The sequence below is a fragment of the Kogia breviceps genome, chromosome 18, assembly GCF_026419965.1.
Source record: "Kogia breviceps isolate mKogBre1 chromosome 18, mKogBre1 haplotype 1, whole genome shotgun sequence".
Taxonomy (NCBI): Eukaryota; Metazoa; Chordata; class Mammalia; order Artiodactyla; family Physeteridae; genus Kogia; species Kogia breviceps.
The window spans coordinates 1,149,558-1,175,933 of NC_081327.1; the positions used below are offsets into that span (position 1 = coordinate 1,149,558).

The window sequence follows — 26,376 nt, forward strand, 5'->3', positions numbered from 1 at the left end:
GGCATTTTCTCGTTCGGACCAGAGGATGTGGGTGGGACTTCCGGCGCCGCTGTTGTGGCAGTCACTATGACTGCTCCCGTGTCCGGCTGCGATACGAGTCCTTCAGGAGAGCGGAGTCAGGATCGGGGTGACCAGAGAGAGGAGGCTTTAGAGGAGAGGTGGTCCCCACTGCACAGCGGCGAGTCTTTAGGGCCGCGGCGGTAGATGACGATTATATACGAGTTCCGTCTCTGTCACCCACCACCCAAGACCCCGCTCCTCCCAGACTCCGATGGCAGCGGCCGCGCCGAGGGACCCGCCTCAGGTAAAAGCTCGTCCTGAGGGCCCTGACCGCCCTCACCCCACCAGACACTAAAACCCCAAGTGCGGGGCGCCTGCTCATGTCTATTCAGTATAGATCCCTGTGTCCAGAAGAGTGAGGATCTCATGGATGGAGTCCCCATATCTAAAAAACAGTGTGATGAGATGTTGGGAGAGTGTTACAGGCAGAGGGACCGGTTTATGTAAAGTCGTGGAGGGGCGATTGAGCAAGAATCATTCCCACTTGGAATGGCAAGGTGAGGAGTTTTAATCTCAGGACACTATGGAGGGTTGTGAACAGAAGAGGCACATGGTGTGAGTTAGGCTTTTCAGATTTTCCAGAAGTTGCTCAGAGTAAGAACAGACTGGAAAGGGGATGAAAATACTGAGGCACAGGGAGGTTGAGTTTTTATCCAAGATCATACAGTTGTAAGAGCACTAAGGACTGAGGCTCAGAGATAATGCAGTCATCCCAGGTCACCTTGCTCCAGGGCTGGACAGGGGTACAGGAAGGCCTGAGCCTACTGAGCCTGCCATGGTTACATCCCTCTAATGACCTCCCTCTTCCTACAGACTCCCATGACTACAGAAGTGCTTATGGACTGTACAAAGGTGAGTGGAGGATATTCCAGGCCTTCAATGGTCCTGACCCATCCTTTGTCTCTGGGATTGTGTCCTGGGATTTTTCCAGTCCATGGACCTGGAGACCCTGAAGAAACCCCAAACTCACATTTGGTTGTCTCTGGGAGGCACAATTTGGGACTCCAGGGGAATAACCTGACAAGAGGGCATGTGCCCTAATGCCAGGCTCAGAGTTTAGATGGCGTCTCCCTGCCCACGTGCTTGTTGTTGGTGTGGGCAGACACAGTGATCTTGATACCATGAGAAGAGAACAGGTATCTGAGGCCCCAGGGCCTGATATTTCCTCTAAGGTGGGGACACTGGAAGGAGGATGAGCAGGGGATGGATGTCTGGGTGAAGGAACTTGGGGTCCTAGGAGAGAAGTTGATCATGGAATGATCTGTCCTCATCCTGGCAGGGCTGTGTGACCTTTGAGGATGTGGCCATTTACTTCTCGCAGGAGGAGTGGGGGCTCCTTGATGAGGCTCAGAGATGCCTGTACCACAAGGTGATGCTGGAGAACTTTGCACTTACAGCCTCAATGGGTAAGGCCCTCACCCAAGGGTCCTGGTCTCTATCTTATCTTCTGTCCCCCAGAGGCAGCTCTGCCCTTTCCACAGACAGACCATAGGCTCTGCTAACTTCCCCACTTTCTTGGCATATGTGTTGTGGGTACCAGTGCTGAGCTGTGTGCACTGCCTGCCCCAAGTAGTTCTAAACCCTGTTGCACCAAGCTTTCAGGGAAGGATCTGGGATTTAGGATTCTTGCAGTCAGCCTAAAACAAAGCATCTCACCTTGTTTGCCCTCACCCTGGCAGAATGAATGTGTCCAGATCCATGACACCTGGTATCCCAAGTTCTGATTGAGTCAGTAATTTTAATAATATATATAATTAGTATTTAACAATATGTATATATGATATATAATTTTTACTGATGTTAGATATGGGGTCCTGATGGATGGGACCACAATATTATAGTAATCCACCATGAGGCACCTTTAATATTTCCAGATTAACTACAGACATAATTGGGCTTTAGAATGGAAAAACAGTGAGGATAATCACCCCTTCATTTATTAGATTTTCTATAATAAATTTTAATCCTTGAAGGCCCTGTTTTAACATACATTGGGCTATATTAACTATTTCAACTGGGTGGCCTGTGAGGTACCATTTTATTAAGCCAATTTGTGTCAAAGACTTAATGTTAATTTAAATTTATTATTCAGCATGTTAGAGCAGCTGTGCCCAATATGGGATAGTTTTGGGTAATGGGTGCTATGACGTTGGAAAATTTAAGAAAAGCTACAGTTCAAGTGAGACATACCTATTTTTCTCTGTTTTGTATTTAGTTACATTCCTAAGAGTATACAGTTATGGAGTGTAAAAATAGTGTAATCCTGGGACTTCCCTGACAGTCCTGTGGTTCAGACTCTGTCCTTCCACTGCAGGAGGTGTGGGTTTGATCCCTGGTCGGGGAATTAAGATCCTGCATGCTGTGTGGCCAAAAAAGTAGTGGAATCCTCACATATAATTTGAGCCCCACTAATAATTACGTTTACGAAGTTTGACCATTGGTCCCTGTTAGTAAATGTTAAAAGTTATTTATTTATTTATATTTAAACCATTATATCTAAACCATTGTACTGAGGAATGATTGACATTTAAAAAGGTGTACACATTTCCTGGATACAACTCAGTAAGTTTGGGAATAAGTATACATCCTTGAAACCATCAAGACCATAAACATATTCACTGCCTCCCACCCCTTTATTATTATTATCATCATTATTAATATATGTGTGTGTGTGTGTGTATGTGTGTGTTAAGAACACTTAAGTTGCTTCCATATCTTAGCTATTGTAAATAATGCTGCAATGAACAGAGGGGTGCATATATCTTTTCAAATTAGTGTTTTTGTTTTGTTCAGAGAAGTACTCAGAAGTGGAATTGCTGGATTGTATGGTAGTTTTATTTTTAATTTTTTGAGGAGTCTCCATATTGTCTTCCACAGTGGCTGCAACAATTTACATTCCCACCAATAGTGCACAAGGGTTCCCTTTTCTCCACATCCTCACCAGCACTTGTTATTTGTTGTCTTGGTAACAGCCATTCTGAGAAGTGTGAGGTGATACCTCATGTGATTTGATTTGCATTTCCTTGATGATTAGTGATGTTGAACATCACTAATCTGTCTGTTGGCCATCTGTATGTCTCCTTTGGAAAAAAGTCCATTCACATCCTCTGCTCATTTTTTAATTGTTTTTTTTAATATTGAGTTTACATGTAAGTTTTTAATCCATTTTGAGTTGTTTTTCTGTATGGTGTAAGGTAAGGGTCCAATTTCATTCTTTTGCATGTAGATATCCAGTTTTCCCAGCACCATTTATCAAACAGGCTACTCTTTTCTAGTTTGTATTCTTGGCCCCCTTCGCAAACATTAGTTGATCATATATGCAGAGGGTTATTTCTGTGCTCTCTATTCTGTTCCATTGGTCTATGTGTCTGTTTTTATACCAGTACTATACTATTTTGATTACTGTAGCTTTGTAATATATATAATTTGAAATCAAGAAGTGTGATGCCTCTAGCTTTGTTCTTCTTGCTTAAGAATGCCTTGGCTATTCAGGGTCTTTTGTGATTCCATATGAATTTTAGGATTTTTTTTTCTACTTCGGTGAAAAATGCCATTGGAATTTTGAAAAGGGTTGCATTGAGTCTGCAGATAGCTTTGGGTAGTATATTTAAGAATATTAATTTTTCCAATCCATAAACAGAGGACCTCTTGCCATTTATTTGTGTCTTTAATATTTTTCATCAATGTTTTACAGTTTTCAGTGTAAAGATCTTTTCACCTCCATGTTTAAATCTCTTTCTAAGGGTGGTTTTTGTTTTGTTTTTTTATCATCGTAAAAGGAATTGGTTCTTAGTTTCTTTTTTGCATAGTTTGTTTTTAGGGTATAGAAATGCAACTGATTTTTGTATGTTGATTTTGTATCCTGCAACTTCACTGAATTTGTTTATTCTAACAGGTTTTTGGTGTAGTCTTCAGGGTTTTCTGCATGTAAGATTATGTCACCCACAAACAGAGATGATTTTATTTCTTCCTTTCCAGTTTGGATGCCTCTTATTTCTTTTCCTTGCCCAGTTACTCTGCTTAGGACTTCTAGTACTATGTTGAATAACAGTGGTGAGAGTGGTCATCTTTGTTATGTTCCTGATCTTTGCAAAAAAGCTTTCAGCTTTTCACCATTGAGTATGATCTTGGCTGTGGGCTTGTCATATATGGCCTTTATTATGTTGTATATAATAAAAATTTTCTGTATCAAGTTTGTTGAGAGTTTTTATTATGAAAGGGTGTTAAATTTTGAGATATGCTTTTTCTATATCTATTGAGGTGACTATCTGATTTTTATCCTTCTTTCTATTAATGTGGTATATCACATTTATTGTGTTTGCTGAAATGTCTTTGCATCCCAAAGGTAAATCCCAGTTGAACATGTTGTATGATACTTTTTTAAAAAAATAAATTTATTTATTTATTTATTTTTGGCTGTGTTGGGTCTGTTGCTGTGTGTGGGCTTTCTGTAGTTGTGGTGAGCAGGGGCTACTCTTCATTGCGGTGCACAGGCTTCTCATTGTCGTGGCTTCTCTTGTTGCGGAGCACAGGCTCTAGGCTCACAGGCTTCAGTAGTTGTGGCACATGGGCTCAGTAGTTGTGGGTTGCAGTCTCTAGAGCTCAGGCTCAGTAGTTGTGGCACACGGGCTTAGTTGCTCTGTGGCATGTGGGATCTTCCCGGGCCAGGGCTCGAACCCGTGTCCCTTGCATTGGCAGGCAGATTCTTAACCACTGGGCCACCAGGAAAGCCCTGTATGATACTTTTAATGTGCTGTTGAATTTGGTTTACTGTATTTTGTTGAGGATTTTTGCATCTATGTTCATCAGGGATATTGGCCTTTGATTTTCTTGTGTTGTAGTGTTCTTATCTGACTTTGGTGTAAGGGTGATACTGGCTTTGTAAAATGAGTTTTGATGTGTTCCCTCCTCTTCAGTTTTTTTGAGGATTGGTATTAAATGTTTCATAGAATTTACCAGTGAAACCATCAAACCCTGAGATTTTCTTTTGGGGTAGGTCTATTATTACTGATCCAATATCCTTATTCATTATTGGTTTTCTCTGATTTTCTATTTCTTCAAAATTAAATCTTGGTAGGTTGTATATTTCTAGGAATATATCCATTTCTTCTAGGTTATCCCATTTGTTTGTGTATATTATTCATAGTAGTGTCTTATCCTTTTATTTCTGTGGTATCAGTTGTAATGTTTCCTCTTTCATTTATAATTTTATTTATTTGAGTCCTCTCTTTTTTTTCTTAGTCTATCTAAGAGGTTTGTCAATTTTATCTTTTTCAAAAAATCTTAGTTTTGATCTTTTCTATTGTTTTTCTGGTCTCTATTTTGTTTAATCCACTTTTATCTTTATTGTTTCCCTCCTGCTAACATTGTACTTAGTTTGTTCTTTTTCTAGTCTTTGAAGCATGAAGATAGGGTGTTTACGGTCTTTCTTTTTTCTTAATGTAGATATGTATCTGCTATAACCTTCCTCTTTTAGAACTGCTTTTGGTGGGTCCCATAAGTTTTGGGATTTTGTGTTTCCATTTTCATTTGTCTCAATATATTTTTTGATTTCCATTTTGATTTCATCTTTGACTCGTTGGTTGTTCAAGAGTGTGTTATTTAATTTCCACATATTTGTGAATCTTCCAATTCTCCTCCTGTCATTATTTTCTACGTTTATCTTATTTTGGTCAGAAAAGATATTTGATATGATGTCAGTTTTCTTAAATTGGTTAAGACTTGTTTTGTAGCCTACCATATGATCTATCCTGGAGAATTTTCCCTGCACTCTTGAGTAGTGTGTATTCTGTATTCGATGAAATGTTCTATATATGTCTGTTAGATCCATTTGGTTTATAGTGTTCAACTCCACTGTTTCCCTGGCCGTGAAGGTTTTTTAAGATGTCAAAACATCATATTACACAGAAAGCTTAAAAAAGAACATGATTAATACTCTCCCACCATAATCAGCATGATTCACAAATATTTCTCTTCTTTCAGTTTGTTTGCATGGAACAGAGAATAAAGAGACACCTTCTGAGCAAAATGTTTCCCTAGAAGCTTTGTCACAGGTCAGGACTCCAAAGGTAGGTCCAATCAGCCAGAAGGCTCACCCCTGTGAGAAATGTGTCCCAATCCTGAAAGACATTTTGCACCTGGCTTACCTACCTGGGCAGAAAGCATACTTGATTGGGGCATGTGCAAACCTACGACAGCTTCAGAAGCATTTCAGTGCAAAGAAAAGTGACATGGATAGGGCATCATTTGTAAAGAGTTGCATATTCCATGTGTCAGGGCATCCCTTCACCAGTAGGAAGGTTGGAAAGGACTTCCTAGCCACTTTGGGTCTTCTCCAGCACCAGATCACTCCCACTGGTGAGAAACCCAACAAAATCACCAAGTGTGGTGAGGCCTTTCATGGTAGGAAAAGTCATTACAAGTTGCGTGAATGTGGGAAAGCTTCCAGCTACAAACAGAGTCTTGTTTACCACCCAAGAGTCTCCACTAGGAAAAGGGTATATGAGTCTAGCAAATATGGTAAAGCCTTGTGCTGTAAGTACTCACTTATTCAGCTCCAGAGAGTACACACTGGAGAAAGGCCTTACGAGTGCAGTGAATGTGGAAAATCTTTTAGGCAAAGAGCCACCCTCATTATACACCAGAGAGTTCACACTGGAGAAAGGCCTTATAAATGTGGAGAGTGTGGAAAATCCTTTAGTCAGTGCTCCAATCTTATTGAACACTGCAGAATTCACAGTGGAGAAAGACCTTATGAGTGTGAGGAATGCGGAAAAGCCTTTGGGTGCAAATCCAATCTTGTTCGGCACCAGAGAACCCACACTGGAGAAAAGCCTTATGAGTGCAGTGAATGTGGGAAATTCTTTAGACAAAGCTTCACCCTTGTTCAACACCGGAGAATTCACACCACAGCAAGGCCTTTTGTGTGTGTCCACTGTGGGAAATCCTTTAGCCAAAGAGCCACTCTCATTAGACACCAGAGAGTTCACACTAGTGAAAGGCCTTATGAGTGTGGGGCATGTGGGAAAGCCTTTGGATCCAAATCCAAACTCGATCGGCATAACAGAAGTCACACTGGAGAAAGGCCTTATGAGTGTGCTGAATGCGGGAAGTCTTTCAGACAAAGCTACAGCCTCGTTGAACACCAGCGAATTCATAGTAGAACAAGGCCCTTTGAGTGTGGCCAGTGTGGGAAGTCCTTTAGCAGAAGAGCCATCTTCACTAAACACCAGAGAATTCACACTGGAGAAAGGCCTTATAAATGTGGCGAGTGTGGGAAATCCTTTAGTAGAAGCACCAGCCTTATTCAGCACTGCAGTATTCACACTGGGGCAAGGCCTTATAAGTGTGGGCAGTGTGGGAAGTCCTTCAGGCAAAAGTCTGTCCTTATTCAACACCAGGTAGTTCACACTGGAGAAAGGCCTTATGAGTGTGGCGAATGTGGGAAATCCTTTAGCCAGTGCTCCAGCCTCAATCTCCACCGAAAATTTCACACCAGGGAGAGGCCCCATGAATGCAGGAAGTATGGGAAATCCTTTACTCCAAACAGCTAACATTGTTTAATACAAGGAAGTCCACACTTTGAGAAAGGCCTTAGACCTCAAGGAATTGCTGTCTCCTTGTTCATTATAATAGCACTAGACAGCTTCTGTGAGGGAGCTGTCTGCCTGAACTTGAACCTCATACTTGCAAACATCCAGAGGGGCGAAATTCCCAATGAATTCCAGGGACCTGTGAAGCTTACAGGAGCTACATTCTGTGTTCTAAACTCCCCAGGGCCCTTGCCAGAGTTACATCTCTGCCATTTTCTCTGGTAGAACCCATCTCACCTCTCCTGCCTTGCACAGTATTTCATTGGTCACCCTGATGTGCTAACAGAAGGCAGATGTCTGTGGTCTCTCCTATTCCCTGGAGGAAATCTTGAGTAGTCTGTGCCATTACATTTTCCTATTTCCAACTGATTAAGTATGAATCTGACCCTTCATCAAAATTGTTGGTTTCACATGACATATGTGGTTGATTTTCCTGCCTCAAAGTCACCAACTGGTAATTGCCTTCCCCCCCGCCATTGCTCTGGTTTGTGCAGCAATAAAGATCTTATTGTTTAATCTACCTTTAATCTCGGGGGTTGTATTCACTGTGGGGGGTGGGTGGAAAACAGAATTGGCCTGTTTGTATGAGGGGATGGGCCCTCAGCCTCTTGTGCCTCAGCAGGGACAGTATAATGACAGGAGAATAGTTTTCATTCCAGTTTTGGCCTAATTTGCATTGCTCTCCAAGACCTCCTAGGAACTAAAATAATGCTTTGTGGTCCTAATTTGGGACCTGGAAGCCTACATATTGTATGACCACAGGTTACCCTGAGGAGGGTCACTTATTTTGGCAAGCTCCAGGGCCTTTGAGACTGCCATGACTTTGTCTCATATTCCCAGACGGTGTCCTATAATGCCCAGCACTGTTGAGGGGAAGCTTTTCACCAGGTTCTACAAAGGAACCAAGTGTCCTCATGTTCATAATTCTGTGGACTGGTATCTCTCCTCACACTACAGGAGCTGGGTTTCAACCATACTTGGTAGTGAAAGCCTGGGTGGGATTAATAGTCAGTGGAATAGCATGCAGCAAATTAAATGGAGTGTGCCTCTTCTAATGTGCATCCATAAATCTTCCAGTGATTATGGCTGTGAGGAATCACAGACCCTCCAAAGGCTGTGTACCTCCTATAGCTGAATTCATTGTCAGCAAATAATCTCATGGTTTTGTGAATTCTTGTTGTCTTTCTGGGCTGGTCAACTCAAGTCCGTTGCTGTAAAGGCAGGGAAATGAGAACAGAGAATGGAGATCCTGTTGTCCAGGGATGTGTCTTTTGTGGTCCAGCCAGTGGTCCTGTTGTCCCAGACTGCAGTGGCCTCCATTGCTTGCCCATATTTCCAGCACTGATTCAGGGCTGCCCTTCCCCAGGAATGGGAAAAAATAGAGTGGAGTCAATATTGAGTTGTTAAACCTTCTGGTTTCCAGAAAGAGTGGGAGGTCCAGATTTTTTTAAATTTTGAACCTTTTTTTTTTTTTTTTTTTTTTGTGGTATGCGGGCCTCTCACTGTTGTGGCCTCTCCCGTTGCGGAGCACAGGCTCCTGAACCATTTTTTTAAGAAACTTTATTGAGGCATAATTGACATGCAGTAACCTATACATATTTAAGGTGTATAGTTTGAAAATTTATGCCATATGTATAAACCCATAAAACCATCAGAATCACAATAATGAACATAACCATGATTTACCTCATGCCCCTTTACAATCTCTCATTGCCCTTTCCAAACCTACAGGAGTCCAGTGATTTACTGCCTTCAACAATAAGTTAGTTTGCATTGTCTAGAGTTTTACTTGGATTGAAGTATAAAAGTATTTGCTTTTTTTTGATATTTTTTGTACTGCCTAATTATTTTGAAATTCATCAATGTTGCTTGTATGAATAGTTCATTTTTTTTTTACTGTTGAGTAGTATTCTTGTCTATGGATATGCTACTATGTGTTTATCCATCCATCTGCTAATGGGCAGTTGGGTTGTTTCCAGTTTGGTATTGTTAGAAATAAAGCTGCAATGAACATAGGCATACAGTTCTTTATATGAATATGTTTTAGTTCTCTTGTGCCACTACTTCAGAGTATGTAAATGTTTCAATATTTAACAAACAGCCAAATTGTGATCTAAACTGGTTGGATACTTCTGTGTTCCCACCAACAGTATATGAGAGCTCCTATTCCTCCACATCCTGCCAATACTCGGTATTGTCAGTCTGTCTAACTTTAGCTGTTTTAACAGGTGTGTAATAGCATCTCACTGTGATTTTAATTGCAGTTCTCTGATGTTTCATGATGTCCAGCATTTTTTTCTTGTTTATTTGCCACTTGTATATCTTCTTTAATGACTGTTACTACCAGTTGCTTATTTTGAAATGGATGTTGGCTGATGTTTCCTTTTCCATTAATAAATAAAAGACATATGTCTAACAAAGACAGGTGTTGGAACTTCACTCATTCCTCACTTTATTAAAAGGAAGTATTATTTTTGGATACTATCAGAATATTTTCTCAATTGTTTGTTGCTGTTCTAGGAGTGTAACACTCCCAGAGGCTATATACTTTCAAGCGTTGTCTACCTTCTTAACATATTCTCCACCACTTTCGTAAGTCTAGCCATTCAAATAAACAAGGCCCATTTTATAGAGTTTGTCAGTTTCTCTGGTGTATCTATGCCCATCCTAGCCAATTTCAAGTTGCCAAAAGGATGACACTAAACATGGATTTGGGAAGAGTGTGCAGTAGCACAATATTATAATGTATTTCCACCATGCTGATGGAGTGGTCACAAATAACCTCAGAAATATATATGAGTAAAACATAGTAAAATAATTTGGAAATGACAACTCTTTTTTAAAAAATTAATTAATTAATTAGTTTTATTTATTTATTTTTGGCTGCATTGGGTCTTCATTGCTGCACGTGGGCTTTCTCTAGTTGTGGCGAGTGGGGGCTTCTCTTTGTTGTGGTGTACAGGCTTCTCATTGCAGTGGCTTCTCTTATTGTGGAGCACAGGCTCTAAGTGCTTGGGCTTCAGTAGTTGTGGCACATGAGCTTCAGTAGTTGTGGCTCACATGCTCTAGAGCGCAGGCACAGTAGTTGTGGCACATGGGCTTAGTTGCTCCGCCGAATGTGGGATCTTCCCAGACCAGGGCTCGAACCTGTGTCCCCTGCATTGTCAGGCGGATTCTTAACCACTTCACCACCAGGGAAGCCCCAACCCCATCATTATTGATCAACTCATGGCTATTCTTGTTTCACCTGTCCACACGCATATAACTGGGTTGTGTTACTTATAACCCCAACATCTTGTCATTCAATGCCTAATCTCCTCAGAATGTACTTCCAAAACGTAAGGACTCTTTCATAATCCTAATAACTTTTAGACAAAATTTTGAGGTGTTAAAAATATATTTTGGGGACTTTCCTGGTGGCGCAGTGGTTAAGAATTCGCCTGCTAATGCACGGGACATGGGTTCTATCCCTGGTCTGGGAAGATCCCACATGCGGCAGAGCAACTAAGCCCATGCACCACAACTACTGAGCCTGCACTCTAGAGCCTGCAAGCCACAACTACTGAGCCCGTGTGCCACAACTACTGAAGCTCACGTGCCTAGAGCCAATGCTCAGCAACAAGAGATGCCACCGTAATGAGAAGCCCGTGCTCTCTGCAACTAGAGAAAGCCAGCGCACAGCAACGAAGACCCAATGCAGCCATAAATAAATAAATAAATAAATTTTAAAATTTATATATATTTTCAGTGTTCAGTTTCTTTTTCAATTTTCCCAAAAATATGTTCGTTCTTTAAGGCAGTCAGATCCAAAATGGATCTGTATGACTTTTAGTAGATGTATCTGGGAAGTCTCAATTCATTTATAGGTATCACTTCATTTTTTAAAATTCTTGGGCCATTCATTTGTTGAAGTGGCTCAGTCGTTTGCCCATCAGAATTTGCCATGTTCTGGATTTGGTGTGTGTGTGTGTGTGTGTTCTCCGCCCTGGGCTGTGCTGTGCACGGTCCTTCCAGCGCCCCAAGTCCGCGCTGGAAAATCACCCGCTGGGGGCTCCCAGTTAGTCAGCCTAGCGCCCTGGAGGAACAAACCTCTCTCACCTCCCCAGCTCGTACTTGCGCTCCCCCAAGAAGGTCACCCCAACCGGTTCCCCGGAACTGACGATCTTGTCCACAAAACGTGCCCCCTCCACGCGTCTCCGGAGCCCCAGCTCAGAACAAGGCTAACGATCTGGTCAGACATCCTTGCATGCAGCTTCCGAAAATTCTGGCGGAATTTGACAGTAACACTAATATCCTCACATAGGCCGAGAAAAATAATAATAAAGGCGCCGTTTCCATTTTAAAAGTTTAACAAAACAAAACCCAGCAAGGGAAGTCGATTATCCTATTCTCTTATTTTGGACCCCCTACCCCCCGACCTTCTGCTTCCAAACGCAGTGACAATCCTAGTATTGCTCGGGCCCGGGGGCTTGGGGCGAGGGGGTGAGGGTCTGCTTCCACCGTTCGCACTGAATTAGGACTAACATCGTTAATGGGGGTCGGGCGCATTCCTTCCGGGACCGCGGCTTACCCCCTTGCAGTCATGGACCTGTTTCTTCTATACATGAGACCCAGAATTGTTCCGGCTCTCTTCCTACACTGGCAAAAAGGCGCCCCCACCCCACCCGGGGCACAAGGGTCTGCTTTGAACACGTGCGAGTGTCCCGGGCGCTCTGCGCGGCCTGGTCTGCCCCGCCCTACATCTTCTGGCTGGCTGTACCCGGGAGCGGCTCCTCCCCCAAATTAGGTAATGCCTAAAGGAGGTCTACGCCAGCAGGCTTCACGGACGTTCCTTGCCTTCTTGGGGGAGGTCATCCCCGAAGTCGCTCAATTTGGGGGCTGCACGGGACCCTAACACCCCATTACTTAAACGCTCCTGTGATAGAGGAACACAGGCAGATGGGCGGCAGGGGCTGCGAGAGAAGCGAGGGCGGCAGAGGCCGCAGATACAGCGCCGCGATGGTTTACCCCCATGACGTAAGGGCTCATTCATAAACACTGCTATAAAGAGTGGAGGCGGTGCCGGGTGCTCCCAGCCTCTGGGCTGCTAGCTCCTCAGGCGGGGACCGCGCCCCGCCCCGGCCCCGCTCCGGCCCCACCCTACCACCACCCTGAATTCTTCCGGCTCGCCTCGCTTCAACGCCCGCTACCGCGTGGCATGCTACCGCGTGGTGTCCTCCCGCTGCTGCATCGCTTTCCGGGCCGCGGACAGTTCCTCCTGCTGTCACTCCCTGGCCGAGTCCTCCGACACTGGCTCTCCCGACCATGCGCAGGAAGGCTGGGCTCGCGGGACTCGCGGTTCGGCGTCTCTCCTTCGCCGGGGAGGGAGGCTGCCCCGGCCGGAGCATTCTGGTCCCGGGAGTCCTGGACTTGCTGGAAGCGCGCGCACGCTTGTCCCGGTAAGAATGGTCCCTTTTCCGCGCCGGCTCTTTCGGAGCGCCCCGGCCCGCGCGCTGTGCCTTCTGTCCGGCGGGAGCCGAGCAAACGCGTGCCATCAGAGACTCACTCACAGGAGCCCGGCTCCCCGGGGAGGCGGCAGAAAGTGGGCGGCCCTCCCTCCGCTTGCAGCCTGGAGCAGGCAGGAGGGGCGGAGAGGAGGGGAAGCGGGCAGGTGTGTAAGGCGGTTCACCGATAAAAAGCGAGTTCACTCGGGAGACTCTGGAGGGGCTCCTGCGTCAGTACAGAAGTCGGGTACATTTATAAGAACCCCCTTTCGAGCCGGTGATGCCGAGGGAATAATGGGAACGCAGTCGCAGGGTGGAGGAGAAAGGCAGTGCGCGGCAGAATTCTTGGGAGGAAATGGGAGACCTTCCATCCAGGATGAAGGGACAGAATTCTTGGGAGGAAAGGGGGAGACCTTCCATCCAGGATGAGTGGCATATAAAAAGAAACGAGCAGTCCAGGACAGTTTCTTCTCCCTCTCACCCCACCTGTATCCAGAATCTGCTTGGTCCCCTCAGCTTTCCCCTTCTGTTTCCTTCTAGGACTTGTGCACAGACCTGGCCGGCTCCAGTGCCAACCTCATTCCAAGGGTGACTGCCATCCGGACCAGCCCAGACCTGCAGTGGCTGGTACGGCCCACTGAGGTGTTCTTGGCGGCTCCATCACACAAGATTCCCCCACCATACGGAGTTCTTCTGGCCTGGATGGGGGTTATCCCGTGAAGACCATGGCAGGAGGCAGAGCTCAGGGCGTTGGCAGGAAGGGCAAGGTGGAACAGATGAGGAGTCGGTGGGCACCTTCTCTCTGTAGGGAGGGCTGGGGTGGCAGCACTGGAGGAGATGGGGAGCACGTGGGTAGAATGAGGCCACTGATGGAATTCACTACACATCCTGAACTGGCAACCCTGGCTCAAAGCCCTTTCCATCCCAAGTCAGACTCTGATAGTTCCACCCCAAGAAATAGCCTAATAGTTTATTCTTTAGTAGGTTCCTATCTCATGCTTGTAGACTGGGTTCTCCTTTCACTTGCTGAGGATCTTGTAAAAAAGAAAAATTTTTGTATCTATTTTAATACTTTTATTTGGTATGTGTATTTTCTTAAACAATGTCTTTTTATGGTCATATAGTTGATTTACAATGTTGTGTTAGTTTCTGGTGTGTTGAATCGCTTTGCAGTACATCTATCAAAATATGAAAAAATATGTAAAATATATACATATATTTTACAAAATTATATACGTAAAACATATATTCTCTTTCAGATTCTTTTTCATTGTGAGTTATTACAGTATACTGAATATGGTTCCCTATGCTATACAATAAATCCTATTGTTTATCTATTTATATATAGTGGTGTGTATCTGTTAATCCCATACTCCTAACTTATATACATCTTTATCCATCCATCTGTAGATGGACACTTGGGTTGGTTCCATGCCCTGGTGATTGTATATAGTGCTGCTGTGAAAATAGCGGTGCACTATCTTTTCCAATTAGAGTTTTCTCCAGATGTATGCCCAGGAGTGGGATTGCTGGATCATATGGCAACACTATTTTTAGTTTTTAAGGAACCTCAATACTGTTCTCCACAGTGGCTGCACCAATTTAACTCCCACCAACAGTGTAGGAGGGTTCCCTTTTCTCCACACCCTCTCCAGTATGTATTATTTGTAGACTTCTTGATGATGGCCGTTCTGACCAGTGTGACGTGGTACCTCATTGTAGTTTTCATTTGCACTTCTCTAATAATTAGTGATGTTGAGCATATTTTCATGCGCCTGTTGGCCATCTATGTACTGCCAGGGAATTCCCACTTTGTCCATTTCTCGATTGGGTTTTTTGTTGTTGCTGTTGTTTTGTTAATTTCATTTTTTTGTTTTAATTTTTTTAAAATAAATTTTATTTTTATTTTTGGCTGTGTTGGGTCTTTGTTGCTGAGCGCAGGCTTTCACTAGTTGTGGTGAGCAGAGGCTACTCTTTATTGCGGTGCGCAGGCTTCTCATTGCGGTGGCTTCTCTTTGTTTTGGACCGTGGGCTCTAGGTGCATGGGCTTCAGTAGTTGCAGCATGCAGGTCCTACAGTGCAGGCTCAGTAGTTGTAGGGCATTCATATTTGATTTGATATTAATTTCTTCTGCTTTCTCTGGATTTTTTTTTCTTTTCCTAGTTTCTGAAGGTGGAATCTGAGTTCCTTGATTTGACACATTTTTTTTCTATAAGTGTTAAATGTGGGATAAATTTTCCCTGAAGTACTGCTTAAGAAAACGCCAAGATTACTTCCCTGGTGATCCAGTGGTTAAGAATCTGCCTGCCAATGCAGGGGACACGGGTTCGATCCCTGGTCTGGGAAGATCCCACATGTGGTGAAGCAACTAAGCCCATGTGCCACAACTACTGAGGCCACACCCTACAACTACTGAAGCCCATGTGCTCTAGGGCCCACGTGCCGCAACTACTGAGCCCATATGCTGCAACTACCGAAGCCCTCATGCCTAAAGCCTCTGTGTGCTCCACAACAAGAAAAGCCACCGCAGTGAAGAGTAGCCCCCGCTCGCCACAACTAGAGAAAAGCCCGCGCACAGCCACGAGACCCAGCGCAGCCAAAAATAAGTTTAATAAATTAATTTTAAAAAGAAAGAGAAAAGAAATCGCCAATAAAGGGAATGCCCTGGTGGTCCAGTGGTTAAGAATCTGCCATCCAATGCAAAGGACGCAGGTTCAATTTCTGGTCAAGGAACTAAGATCCCACATGCTGCAGGGCAACTAAGCCCATGCACCTCAACTACTGAGCCCATGCACTCTGGAGCCCATGGCCCACAACTAGAGAAGCCTGAGCAACTAAGAGCCCATGCACCACAATGAAAAGATCCCGCATGCTGCAATGAATATCCTGTGTGCCACAGCGAAGAGCCAACGCAACCAAATAAATTAAAAACAAAAAACAAAAAACCCTAATAAATTGTTCCCTGCTAGGGCTGCTCCAACCCAGCTGCCCTTCCAAGGCACTCACCAGGGAGTGTCCCTGGTCTGGGCCTGCTCCAGAACAATAAGCAGCTCTCCTCCTTTTATTCTAATATGAATATTTTAATAATGGATCAAAGGTATAGTATTTCTAGTATCTTTTTTTAAATAAATTTATTTATTTTTAACTTTGGCTGTGTTGGGTCTTCATTGCTACACACAGGCTTTCTCTAGTTGTGGCAAGCGAGAGTTACTCTTTGTTGTGGTGCTCAGCCTGCTCATTGTGGTGGCTTCTCTTGTTGCAGAGCAAGTGCTCTAGGCGTGCAGGCTTCAGTAGTTGTGGCACACGGGCTCAGTAGTTGTGGCTCATGGGCTCTAGAGCACAGGCTCAGTAGTTGTAGTACACGGGTTTAGTTGCTCCGCAGCATGTGGGATCTTCTCGGACCAGGGCTGGAACCATGTCTCCTGCATTGGCAGGCAGATTCTTAACCACTGTGCCACCAGGAAAGTCCTTCTAATATCTCTTTGTAGATGTTTATAAGATCAAGAAGGATTGCTTCTATCCTTAGTTTAATATCTCTCTAACTGTAATAGCTATGAAAAATTCAGAAATTGAAATTTTTTTTTAAAGTTTCCATTCACAATATCATTCTATGTAGAAAATACCTGGGGATGTTTAACTTAAACAAGACTTATAAACAGAAAACTAAAAAACATTGCTAACAAAAATTAAATAAGATCTAAATAAAAGAAGATATATCATGTTTATGAATTGGGACACTCAGTATGCCTTTCTAAATTGAAGATTAAATGCAATTCCAGTCAAAATCCTAGTTGGTTTTGGGGATGTTCAAATTCAAAAGTGGATTCTAAAATTCACATGGAAAGGCAAAGGACTAAGAATGGCCATAACAACTTTGAAAAAGGAAGTCCAAGGAGTACATGACCTTGATTTCAAGGCATATTATAACAACAAATTATTCAACACATGAAAGGATTGGCATAAAGTAGATAAATGCAACAGAAGATAAAGTTCAGAAATAAACATATACATATGATTGACCTTCAATGAGGATACAAAAGCAATTCATTGGAGAAGGTATTCAAGTCAGTATCACTGCAGCAACTGGGTATCCATATTTTAAAAAGAACTTCCAAAAATGAACTAAATATGAAGCATTTATATCAATAAAAATCACTAAACTTTAAAGTTTCAGAAGGAAACATAGAAAAACTTCTGTCTTTAAATTTGGGAAACATTTTTCATTTATTGATAGAACACCAAAAGCATAAACATTGAAAGAATAAATGGACAAATAAGACTCCATTAAAGCTGAAAACTTTTTCTCTGGAAAAGCTACTGAAATAAGAAGACCGATTCTGGATGAAAATAATGTCAGATATTTCCATAGAGACCTTAATCAATAACCCATGAAGAAATGTCAAAACTCAGTAATTAGGATGACAAATCATATGAACAGAAATTTCAAAGAACTATGAATGGAAATTATCACATGAAAAACCACTCAACTCATGTCAATAGGGAAATACGAGTTAAAATCACTAGATACCACTATACACCTCTTACATCACTGAAGTTAGAAAGCCTGACCATACCAAGTGTTGATAAGAATGTAAAGAACAAAAACTCACGTTCTGGTGCTTCTGGTAAGACTGTAACAGGATACAACCACTCTACGAAAGTTTGGCTCCACATAAGTTAAATTTTCACTTAGTCTATGACACCTACTCTATATGCTGCTAGATATTAACTCAAGGGAAGGAAAACATAAATCTGGAGGGCATTTCTCCAGTGTGAACTTTCTTGTTTTTTATGAGCCTGGAGCTGCCTGCAAAGAACTACACTCAAGGTTTTTCTCTAGTATGGATTCCCTGGTGGGCAATAAGACTTCTTCTGTAGACAAAGGCTTCTCCACATTCACTGCACATATAAGGCCTTTCTCCAGTGTGGATTCTCTGGTGGACAACAAGACTTCTTCTGTAGACAAAGGCTTCCCCACATTTACTGCACGTATGAGGCCTTTCTCCAGTGTGGATTCTCTGGTGCTCAAGAAGACTTGTTTTGTAACTGAAAGGCTTGCCACATTCGTTGCAATTAAAAGGCTTTTCTCCAGTGTGGACAGTTTGGTGCCGAACAAGTGAATACTTGAGCTTGAAGGCTTTCCCACATTGATTACACTCATAGGGTCTTTCTCCAGTGTGGATTCTCTGGTGCTCAACAAGTTTAATTTTGACCTTGAAAGCTTTCCCACATTCACTGCACTCATAAGGCCTTTCTGCAGTGTGAACATTCTGGTGTTTACTGAGGGCAGAGCTGCTTGTAAAGAACTTCCCACATTTACACCCATAAGCCTTTTCTCCAGTATGAATTCTCTTATGCACAACAAGACTTCCTTTGTAGACATAGGCTTTCCCACATTCACTGCACATATAAGGTTTTTCTCCAGTGTGGATTCGCTGGTGATCAAGAAGCCTTTTTCTGAAGATGAATGACTTCCCACATTTGCTACACCCATAAGGCTTTTCTCCAATATGGATCCTCTGATGCACAAGGAGATTTTTTTTGTAAAGGAAGGGCTTCCCACATTCACTGCTCTTATGAGGATATTCTCCAGTGTGGACTTTTTGGTGCTGAACAAGTGTATCGTTCTGAAGGAAGGTTTTCCCACATTTATTACACTCATAGGGTCTTTCTCCAGTGTGGATTCTCTGATGCTCAACAAGTTTATATTTGTGAGCAAACACTTTCCCACAATTACAGCATGCATAAAGCCTTTCTCCTGTGTGAACCTTCCTATGGTGAGTAAGACTGGAAGTGAGTCTAAAGAACTTCCCACAGTCACTGCACTCATAAGGTTTTTCACCAGTGTGAACTCTCAGGTGTTCCATGAATTTATACTTCTTACTGAAGGCTTTGCCACATTCGCTGCACTCATAATGCCCTTGCCCAGGGTGAGAGACCTCCCTGCTCTGCCTGCTTCTACCTGGGTGCTCTCCATCGTGGGAGGGCTGGTGCTGGGGAAAGCCCAAGCTGCCCAGGAAAGCCTTCTCCACCTCTCCACATGTGAACCTATTGTCGGGTAAAAAGACTTTGCAGCTCGTCACAAGCAAGGCCCCATTCTCCTCGCTTCTGAGGTGTTTCTCTCCACTGGGCTGCTTCTGGTGCTGTTGTAGGTGAGAAGTGAACATTGTCCCACAAGCCCCAGAAGAGGATGGTTTCAGCCCAGGATGCACTCCTTGGTGCTCGGTCATGTACAAAACATCTTTCTCTACCAGGGCACCCGTATCTGAAGTAAGAGTCTTCAGGATAGATAGGTCTGGATTTGGATTCCTGTCTTGTGTCACTAGTTCTATAGAAACACATTGATCAGAAGCAGCCTCCTCAGTACCTACTGCACGCCAACACCCTGAAAGCACAAAAATGCTGATAAACTGTATGGAGACGCTGGTAGGACAGGAGTCCACTACAAATCTGTGCATGAAACATGTAGGAATAAGCCCATGGGTTTGTTAATAAAACAAGGGAGGAATGGTCAAGTGGTAGAAGCGGATACTGTGCAATACTAGGCCTCTGATGATCGCAGAACAGGAAATGTCTCAAACCAGCAAGAACACAGGATACCAGGATGTGGCACTGTGGCGGGAGGAGAGGCTAGAACAACCCACTCCTCGGCCAATGGCTTTCAGCAGGACTTTCTGGTGGTGACAAGTGTCAGCTTTGGAGAATGCATGTCTCAATCCAGGAAAATGCAATTACACCTGACTATCAGTGTTCAAAGACAATATAAGTAAACATGTACCTCTCATGATACATTAAGGATATGCATATACAATATGCAAAATACATAAAATTGGAGAACAGTGCAGAGAGGGGGAAAGGAGAGGTGTGGAGGACACTAAGGTGGAAAACAGGGGTCAGAAATCACATTAGAAATGAAAAGTAGGCAAAGTGTCGAAATGGGGAGAAGTGGAAGAAAGAAATGAAGTATGAGCATGATGAGTCTTGACGTTGAAAGAGGAGAGAGCAAAGGACATTTCCCTGTAGGATTAGAACTCATCAATGATATCATGCCTTCCTACAGCTCCTACTCACCAGGCTCAGGATGCAATTAACCCTCCTCCTATGACTAGAGAGGGGCCTACCTCGTCAGGCACCCAGGGTTGCCTCCACCCCTCAGCTCAGGCTGGGTGACTGTGAACCCTACCAGATCAAATCCTCAGAGAAAAATAGGGCCATTAGGAGAAAGACACTGGCCCAGAGCGAACCAACCAATGACAGGCTTCAGGAATAAAATGTATCACTAGAAGAACCTTAAGGAGTCTTGCAAAAATAATCTAGGGTTGACCACAAATGCTGACCATGTAAGTGTCTGTAATTCCTGACACAGGCAGTGCAAAAAAAGGGTTAGAACGTGTGACACGGATCTTGCACACATCTGAACAGTCAACACACCAAGCGCTGGCAAAGCTAAGTGGCATCAGTTGGGCAGGCTTCAAGCCTCTGAGACCAAAGCCTTCTGTGAAAGGCTTCAGGGCCTATGGTACAGGGCTGAACACATGCAGAGTGGGGGAACGCAGCTCAAGTGCCAGGGAATCGGGGAAGTAAGCAGTGTCCAAGGTCCAGGCTGCGAAGGATGGAGTGAGCCATGCAAAAAGAAGGGCGGAGTCCCATACGGGGCGATGGTGTGGGAACAGGGGTCCTTACCCAGGGAGGCTATAAGTGACAGGTTCTCCAGCATCACGTCACAGTACAGGAGTCTCTGAGCATCGTTAAGGAGACCCCACTCCTCCTGGGAGAAGGACACAGCCACATCCTCAAAGATCACATGGCCCTGTCATGAGGGGGACAAGTGAATTCACAGCAGCCTCTGCAACCAGGACCCCCAGGTCATGGTCGTCCACCCCAGTGACCCAGCTCAGAGGACACACTAGGTCCTGATGCCACAAGAACCTGCTAGGGTTACGTCATTCAGTTAGAGAGGGAGACAAGCAGTCTCACAAGACGCTCTGGGGCTGCCACACAGACCCCCAGCCACTCTCCTCAGAGTCGACTCTCCTGAGATCACACAGATCACACCATATACAATGACACTTGTGCTCAGCCCCCTGGAGTAAAGCCTGGGGACAAGGGCCCTGAGTCCATGCTCACACTCCCTCCCTCTCCATTGCCCAGCCCTGCAGGGTCACAACTCCCTCACGTGCCTGACCGTGACCCTCAACCCACCCCACACCACCACCTCGGCCCCAGGCTTTCGGCACCTCACCGTGTTCCCCACGTGCCACCCAGCACGTGGTGCTTCCCCAGGCCTCTGCGGGACCTGCTGCTACAGGTGGTCCTAGCACTGCTTTTGGTCCCCCTACCTGGCCCTGCTCCCTGTTCCCACGTCAGCACCCAGACATCGTGCGGGGTCAGATGCCCGGAGCCCTCGTCCTCCAGTGTCCCATGTGCTGACCCCGCACCTCTTACTCCTTCCTCTCTCTGCTCCTCTCATTCCAAGCCCAGCCTCCCACCCACCGGCCCAGCCCAAGACCCTGTCCCAGCTGCACTCATCTGCCCTCAGCTGATCTGTCATCCAGTCTCTCTCTCTTCAGGCTCCAATAGCAGTCATCACAAGACTTTGAGCCTGTGGAGGGGAAACAATGCCCCAGGCCTTACCTCCCTGTCATCTGACCTCCATTCCTGCTTTGCCTCTCAATCCATACCTTATCCACCCCTTCGAATCCTGTGCCACGACCAGGACCTCCCTGGAGGCCACTCCCACCCCCCCCACACTCATGGTCACTGCACTGCCTCATCCATCTTAGTGATGACAGCCACCCCTGTCCCCGTGCCCAGGGAGGTGAGTCAGTCCACGGAGAACACCCTCCCCACCCTACAACTTTCATGGCACCCACACATGACCTGAGGGCCTGGAATCTGACCTGGTCCACATGCCATCCACCTGTCAGGGGTATCTTCAATCCTGAACCCCACCTTCCCTGAACTCCAGGTGTGTGTCTCCAGTGGCCCGCTTGACACCCCCCACGAGACACCCCGGCCATATCTCAGACTCAGCATGAGGACACAGAACTCTGGACAGTCCTTCTGTCCATTACTCCTACTTCTGACTTCCTGTCTCAGACATGGCGTCCCCACCGTCACCTAGAGGCAAACATCCTGGGGTCATGTCAGCCTACTCTCTCTCATCCTGTACAGCAGAAAATCAGCTCTACCACAAATGAGATTCGGAGACTCACCTCTTCTCCTGCTACAGAGCCATTGCCAGGATCCAGTCACAATCGACATTCAACAGGACTGTGCCCTCCACTGGGCTCCCGGCTCCACCCTCACCCCCAGTCTTCCTCCTCTCAGCAGGCAGAACAGCCTCTTCAGACCCAGTGTCAGATTATTTCCCTCCTCTGTGGTCAACATGGCATGGACCTGCCCCTCTCAGGAGAGGCCCAGCTCCTCAAGCTGCCATCCCAGGGATGACTCATGCCCTCAGTCTTTATCAGCCCATGTCATGGGTCCTGCAACTCCCTGAACACTCCCCTCCCAATCTCATCTCCAGGCTGTGACCAAGGACATGTCACCACTTGACCTTCTTCACTGGACACATGGGAACACCTCCGTATAACTTCTGGCTTTGATTAATGGTCCTGTGCCTGAGATGACACCAGGGCCCAGACCTAAGGACCCACAATCCCAGGACAACACTGTCTCCTATATCTGTGTGTCAGGACCAGGGGTAGCGATGATGTCTCGGTAGGTACTGAGGCTTCTTCCACTTACCTGTCCAGGGACCATAAATGCTGCTGCTACCATGGGAACCTGTGAAAAGAGGGAGGATCTGATGTAAAGGTGATTATGGTGAGGATGTAAAGGCTGAGCTGTTTCTTCCCTTACTCTTCCTGGACATGAGTCATCTGAGGCTGACCTCTGACCTCAGATCCTCAGTCTTCAGAGCTATAGCTTGACAACTTGATAGCCTTAGACAAAGACTCATGCTGTGAGGCATGGAAAAAAAAAAAAAGACTCACCCTCTTTGAGTCTTAGTGTCTTCATGTAACCGGCAACACTTAGGATGTCTATCTCATAAAGTGTACATACCAAATGCATTATTACCTCTCCCATGCTAAGATTCAGCTATTACAGAACACAGGATTAAGATTTCTATAAATGTTTTTGAAAATTAGGTTTTTCTTACATGTCTTTCAAGGCTTTCTGAGACAAAGTATCTTTTTTCAATCATCAATTATCTAATTTTATGACACCACCCTGGTGCCCTACAATTCATTCCTATTATTACACTGCCTGAAATTAGTGATAGAATCCACAGGTTTAAGGCATCAGGCCCATAAACTGCTCTCTTTTGAGAAGCCAGTTCCGATCCCTGGTCCCCAGCCTACCAGGACTTCTGTCCCACTTGGCTACAAATTCAGGGTTTTCCATAAACCCCTCCTCAGTTTTGATAATTTGCTGAAATGACCCATGAAGTTAGGAAAACACTTTTCTTACTTTTTCTGGTTTACTGTAATGTATACAACTTAGGAACAGTCAAATGGAAGTGACGTCTTGGTCAGAGTAGGGAGGGTAGAGGGCAGCATGGGGTTTCCAGGCCCTTTCAGTACATGCCACCCTCCCAGCACTTACACGATTTCAATGTGTTCACCAATCTGAAGGAACCTTGAATTTCATTGTTCAGCAGTTTTTATACCTTATCTCTAGCTCCCCTCAGGAGGTGCCAGGTAGGTTTGGGAGTTGAAAGTTCTAATCACTTGTTTTTTCTAGAGAGCAGTCCCATCGTGAGGGTATCTGGAGAATCCACCCTATGTCACTTCATTATAATAAACTTCCACGTGATAAAAGGGGTTAGTTGTGAATAACAAAAAACAGTCCTAATTCCCAGGCAATTCTAAGGGGTTCAGAACTCTATGTGAAGAGCTCAAGACAAAACCTAAAATATATGTATTATTATAACACAGATATATATTTTCATTTTAAGCAGTTATTACTTGTTTACAAAACATTAACTTGCTAAATCTATACATTTTTAACCCTGTAGTTTCCTGGGAGAGCTGAGGCACGTGTGCCCTTGACTGGGCCAGGGCTGCTCCACCAGCATGGCTGACCTTTTTCTGACTCCACAAGGAGTGGGCCGTCGGCGGAGTGTTCAGAACAGTGAATCTACACAACCTCACACCTCCTTCTCCATCTCCATCTCAGGCAAGGCTCCTTACTCCTTATACCCTTGCTTCCCCAGAAAGCCCTGGAATCACAGGACCCTCCCATCTTCAGGCAGCCGCAGAAAGCCCAACCCACTTTGCCCTGCCCTCCAGCCCCAGGTCTCTCTACTTTCATCTGAGGTTCCCTTGCACAGAAAAGTGACAAGACTTTCCCTCCTAAATTTTAGTCCAGACATGGTCAGAGTCCAGGACTTAGGCTGTCACCACATGCACATCAGTCCACCAGTGACCTCCTCCCCCAATTCCAGATTAGGGACTCCAGCAGCCCCTATGTCACCAATTGGCCCTGACTGTTAACTCCTCCTTCCTTTTTTTTTTTTGGCTGACCCACACAACTTGCAGGATCTTACTTAGTTTCCCCACCAGGGGTTGAACCCAGGGCCAGAGCAGTGAAAGCGCCAAGTGCTAACCACTGGACCACCAGGGAACTCCCTCCAAAATCCAATTTTAATCTCTCCCTGACATGTCTTCCAGATGCTCAGCCAAAAGAAAAACTTTATTGTCCTTTACTCTGTCCTTTTGCTTAGAACAACATTCATTGCCAATTATCTTGCAGGTTTATTATGAACCTTATTATTTGTATTCCTTTGTAAAAAATTAATAAACAGAAACCTCAGTTAGAGTTGGCACGCCAGAAGGGGGAGCCCTCACTGACCTGAGACAATAATAGTATCCAAAAGGAAGAAGACTCTCTTCTCTCCTGGAAAGGACTCAGTCAATGAAAAGCCATGGACTCTTTGGTGACTATAGCCCTTCTAACTTCCCTCTTTAATCTCTATAAAAGTGTTAGTTGATCATGACTGCACATCTCAATTGCAATTCCCTGATGATCCCGAAAAAAACTCATCTTTGCAGAAGAAATAGCCGGGAGGCTATTTGTTTCAGGTCAACAACTTCCATAGGCACCACTCTGGTCCAGAAACCACCTTACTCTCTGGAGTGGAATGCACTAGGCTCTCCCTGGTCTCCCTGCCTCCACCCTCAGCTCCCCCTCCCCAGTCTGTTCTCCCCTGAGCAGCCTTTGAAATACTTTATTTATTTATTTATTTTTTTCGTTACGCGGGCCACTCACTGCTGTGGCCTCTCCCGTTGCGGAGCACAGGCTCCGGACGCGCAGGCTCAGCCCTCTGAGTTAGAGTTTTAAAGCCCTCTGAGTTAGAGTTTTAAAGCCCTCTGAGTTAGAGTTTTAAAGTATTTCAGGGCTTTCCTGGTGGCGCAGTGGTTGAGAGTCCGCCTGCCGATGCAGGGGACGCGGGTTCGTGCCCTGGTCCGCGAAGATCCCACGTGCCGCGGAGCGGGTGGGCCGGTGAGCCATGGCCGCTGAGCCTGCGCGTCCGGAGCCTGTGCTCCACAACGGGAGAGGCCGCAGCAGTGAGAGGCCCGCGTAACGAACACAAAAAACCCCCTCTAACTCAGTGTCTTCCTGATTTATTCACAACCCGCCATCACTTCCAGAATGCCGACTGTTGGCACAGAAGGCCCTGACTGTTGACTCCTCCATAATGCCACGTCTCTGCAGAAGGGACTCCAACCCCAGGTTATCAGAATGTTCCCGGTTCTTGTGACTCTCCAAGGATTTGCACGTGCCAAGCCCCCAGCCTTTAACACGCTCCACACGGCCTGTCAGAAATAGGTCCACCACACACGCACACCTAAAGTTCTGAAGACTGGGGCCTAAACCGCAGTGCCCTGAACAGGAGACCCTCATTGGAGGCTTGAGGATTCGGGTCAGGATCTGGGGGGCCCAAAAGTCACCTGCGGCGGGTCCTGTAGCGTGCTGGCTGCCATAGGACCCGTTGAGCGCCGCGGGATAATGGTGGTAACGTGGCCCGAAAACTCCGGAAGCAGGTTCCGCATTCCGCTCACTCCCGCGGAGTGCGGACGGCGTCCCCTCGAGCTTTTTCCAGTTTTCGTTACCTGGACTGCACCCATTGATCTAGAGCTTTGGGTCCTGCAGACGCAGCAAAGGCCTCCAAACCGCCGCCAACAGAAAGACACCGGAAGTTCCACCCCGTCGTATTTCACAATCCCGGAAGA

At 45.3% G+C, this 26,376-nt stretch overlaps 2 protein-coding genes across 5 annotated transcripts; one reads left to right on the top strand and one right to left on the bottom strand.

Moving 5' to 3' along the window:
* The first annotated feature begins 32 nt into the window (after window positions 1-32).
* Window positions 33-14,476, top strand: LOC131744798 (zinc finger protein 416-like). Of its 3 annotated transcripts, XM_059044677.2 has the most exons (4): window positions 33-304; window positions 874-912; window positions 1,340-1,466; window positions 6,043-11,177. In XM_059044677.2, the coding sequence occupies exons 1-4, from the start codon at window positions 272-274 to the stop codon at window positions 7,611-7,613; spliced, it is 1,770 nt and encodes a 589-aa protein (XP_058900660.1). In that variant the 5' UTR covers window positions 33-271; the 3' UTR covers window positions 7,614-11,177. The 3 variants fall into 3 exon arrangements, with proteins under 3 accessions (XP_058900660.1, XP_058900662.1, XP_058900661.1); XM_059044679.2 differs by lacking the exons at window positions 1,340-1,466; window positions 6,043-11,177 and adding an exon at window positions 13,676-14,476 and having other exon boundaries at window positions 35-304; XM_059044678.2 differs by lacking the exon at window positions 1,340-1,466 and having other exon boundaries at window positions 58-304.
* LOC131744793 (zinc finger protein 549-like) lies at window positions 14,394-26,346 on the bottom strand. Of its 2 annotated transcripts, none has more exons than XM_059044664.2 (4): window positions 26,257-26,346; window positions 22,886-22,924; window positions 20,819-20,945; window positions 14,394-19,520 (listed from the first exon to the last, which is right to left on the bottom strand). In XM_059044664.2, exons 1-4 carry the CDS (start codon window positions 26,269-26,271, stop codon window positions 17,959-17,961), a joined length of 1,743 nt encoding a protein of 580 aa, XP_058900647.1. In that variant the 5' UTR covers window positions 26,272-26,346; the 3' UTR covers window positions 14,394-17,958. The 2 variants fall into 2 exon arrangements, with proteins under 2 accessions (XP_058900647.1, XP_058900645.1); XM_059044662.2 differs by having other exon boundaries at window positions 17,260-19,520; window positions 26,095-26,346.
* Between the last annotated feature and the right edge of the window lie 30 nt (window positions 26,347-26,376).

What these genes read in the sequence shown, in the direction of transcription:
- LOC131744793 (XM_059044662.2), bottom strand. Translation starts at nt 26,271, where the DNA reads ATGGGTGCAGTCCAGGTAACGAAAACTGGAAAAAGCTCGAGGGGACGC. An exon ending in CGCTACAGGACCCGCCGCAG is followed by an intron (nt 22,925 to 26,094) that starts GTGACTTTTGGG and finishes CTCTTTTCACAG; the next exon opens with GTTCCCATGGTAGCAGCAGC. An exon ending in CATTTATGGTCCCTGGACAG is followed by an intron (nt 20,946 to 22,885) that starts GTAAGTGGAAGA and finishes CCCTCATGACAG; the next exon opens with GGCCATGTGATCTTTGAGGA.
- LOC131744798 (XM_059044677.2), top strand. Translation starts at nt 272, where the DNA reads ATGGCAGCGGCCGCGCCGAGGGACCCGCCTCAG. An exon ending in CGCCGAGGGACCCGCCTCAG is followed by an intron (nt 305 to 873) that starts GTAAAAGCTCGT and finishes CTCTTCCTACAG; the next exon opens with ACTCCCATGACTACAGAAGT. An exon ending in TGCACTTACAGCCTCAATGG is followed by an intron (nt 1,467 to 6,042) that starts GTAAGGCCCTCA and finishes CTCTTCTTTCAG; the next exon opens with TTTGTTTGCATGGAACAGAG.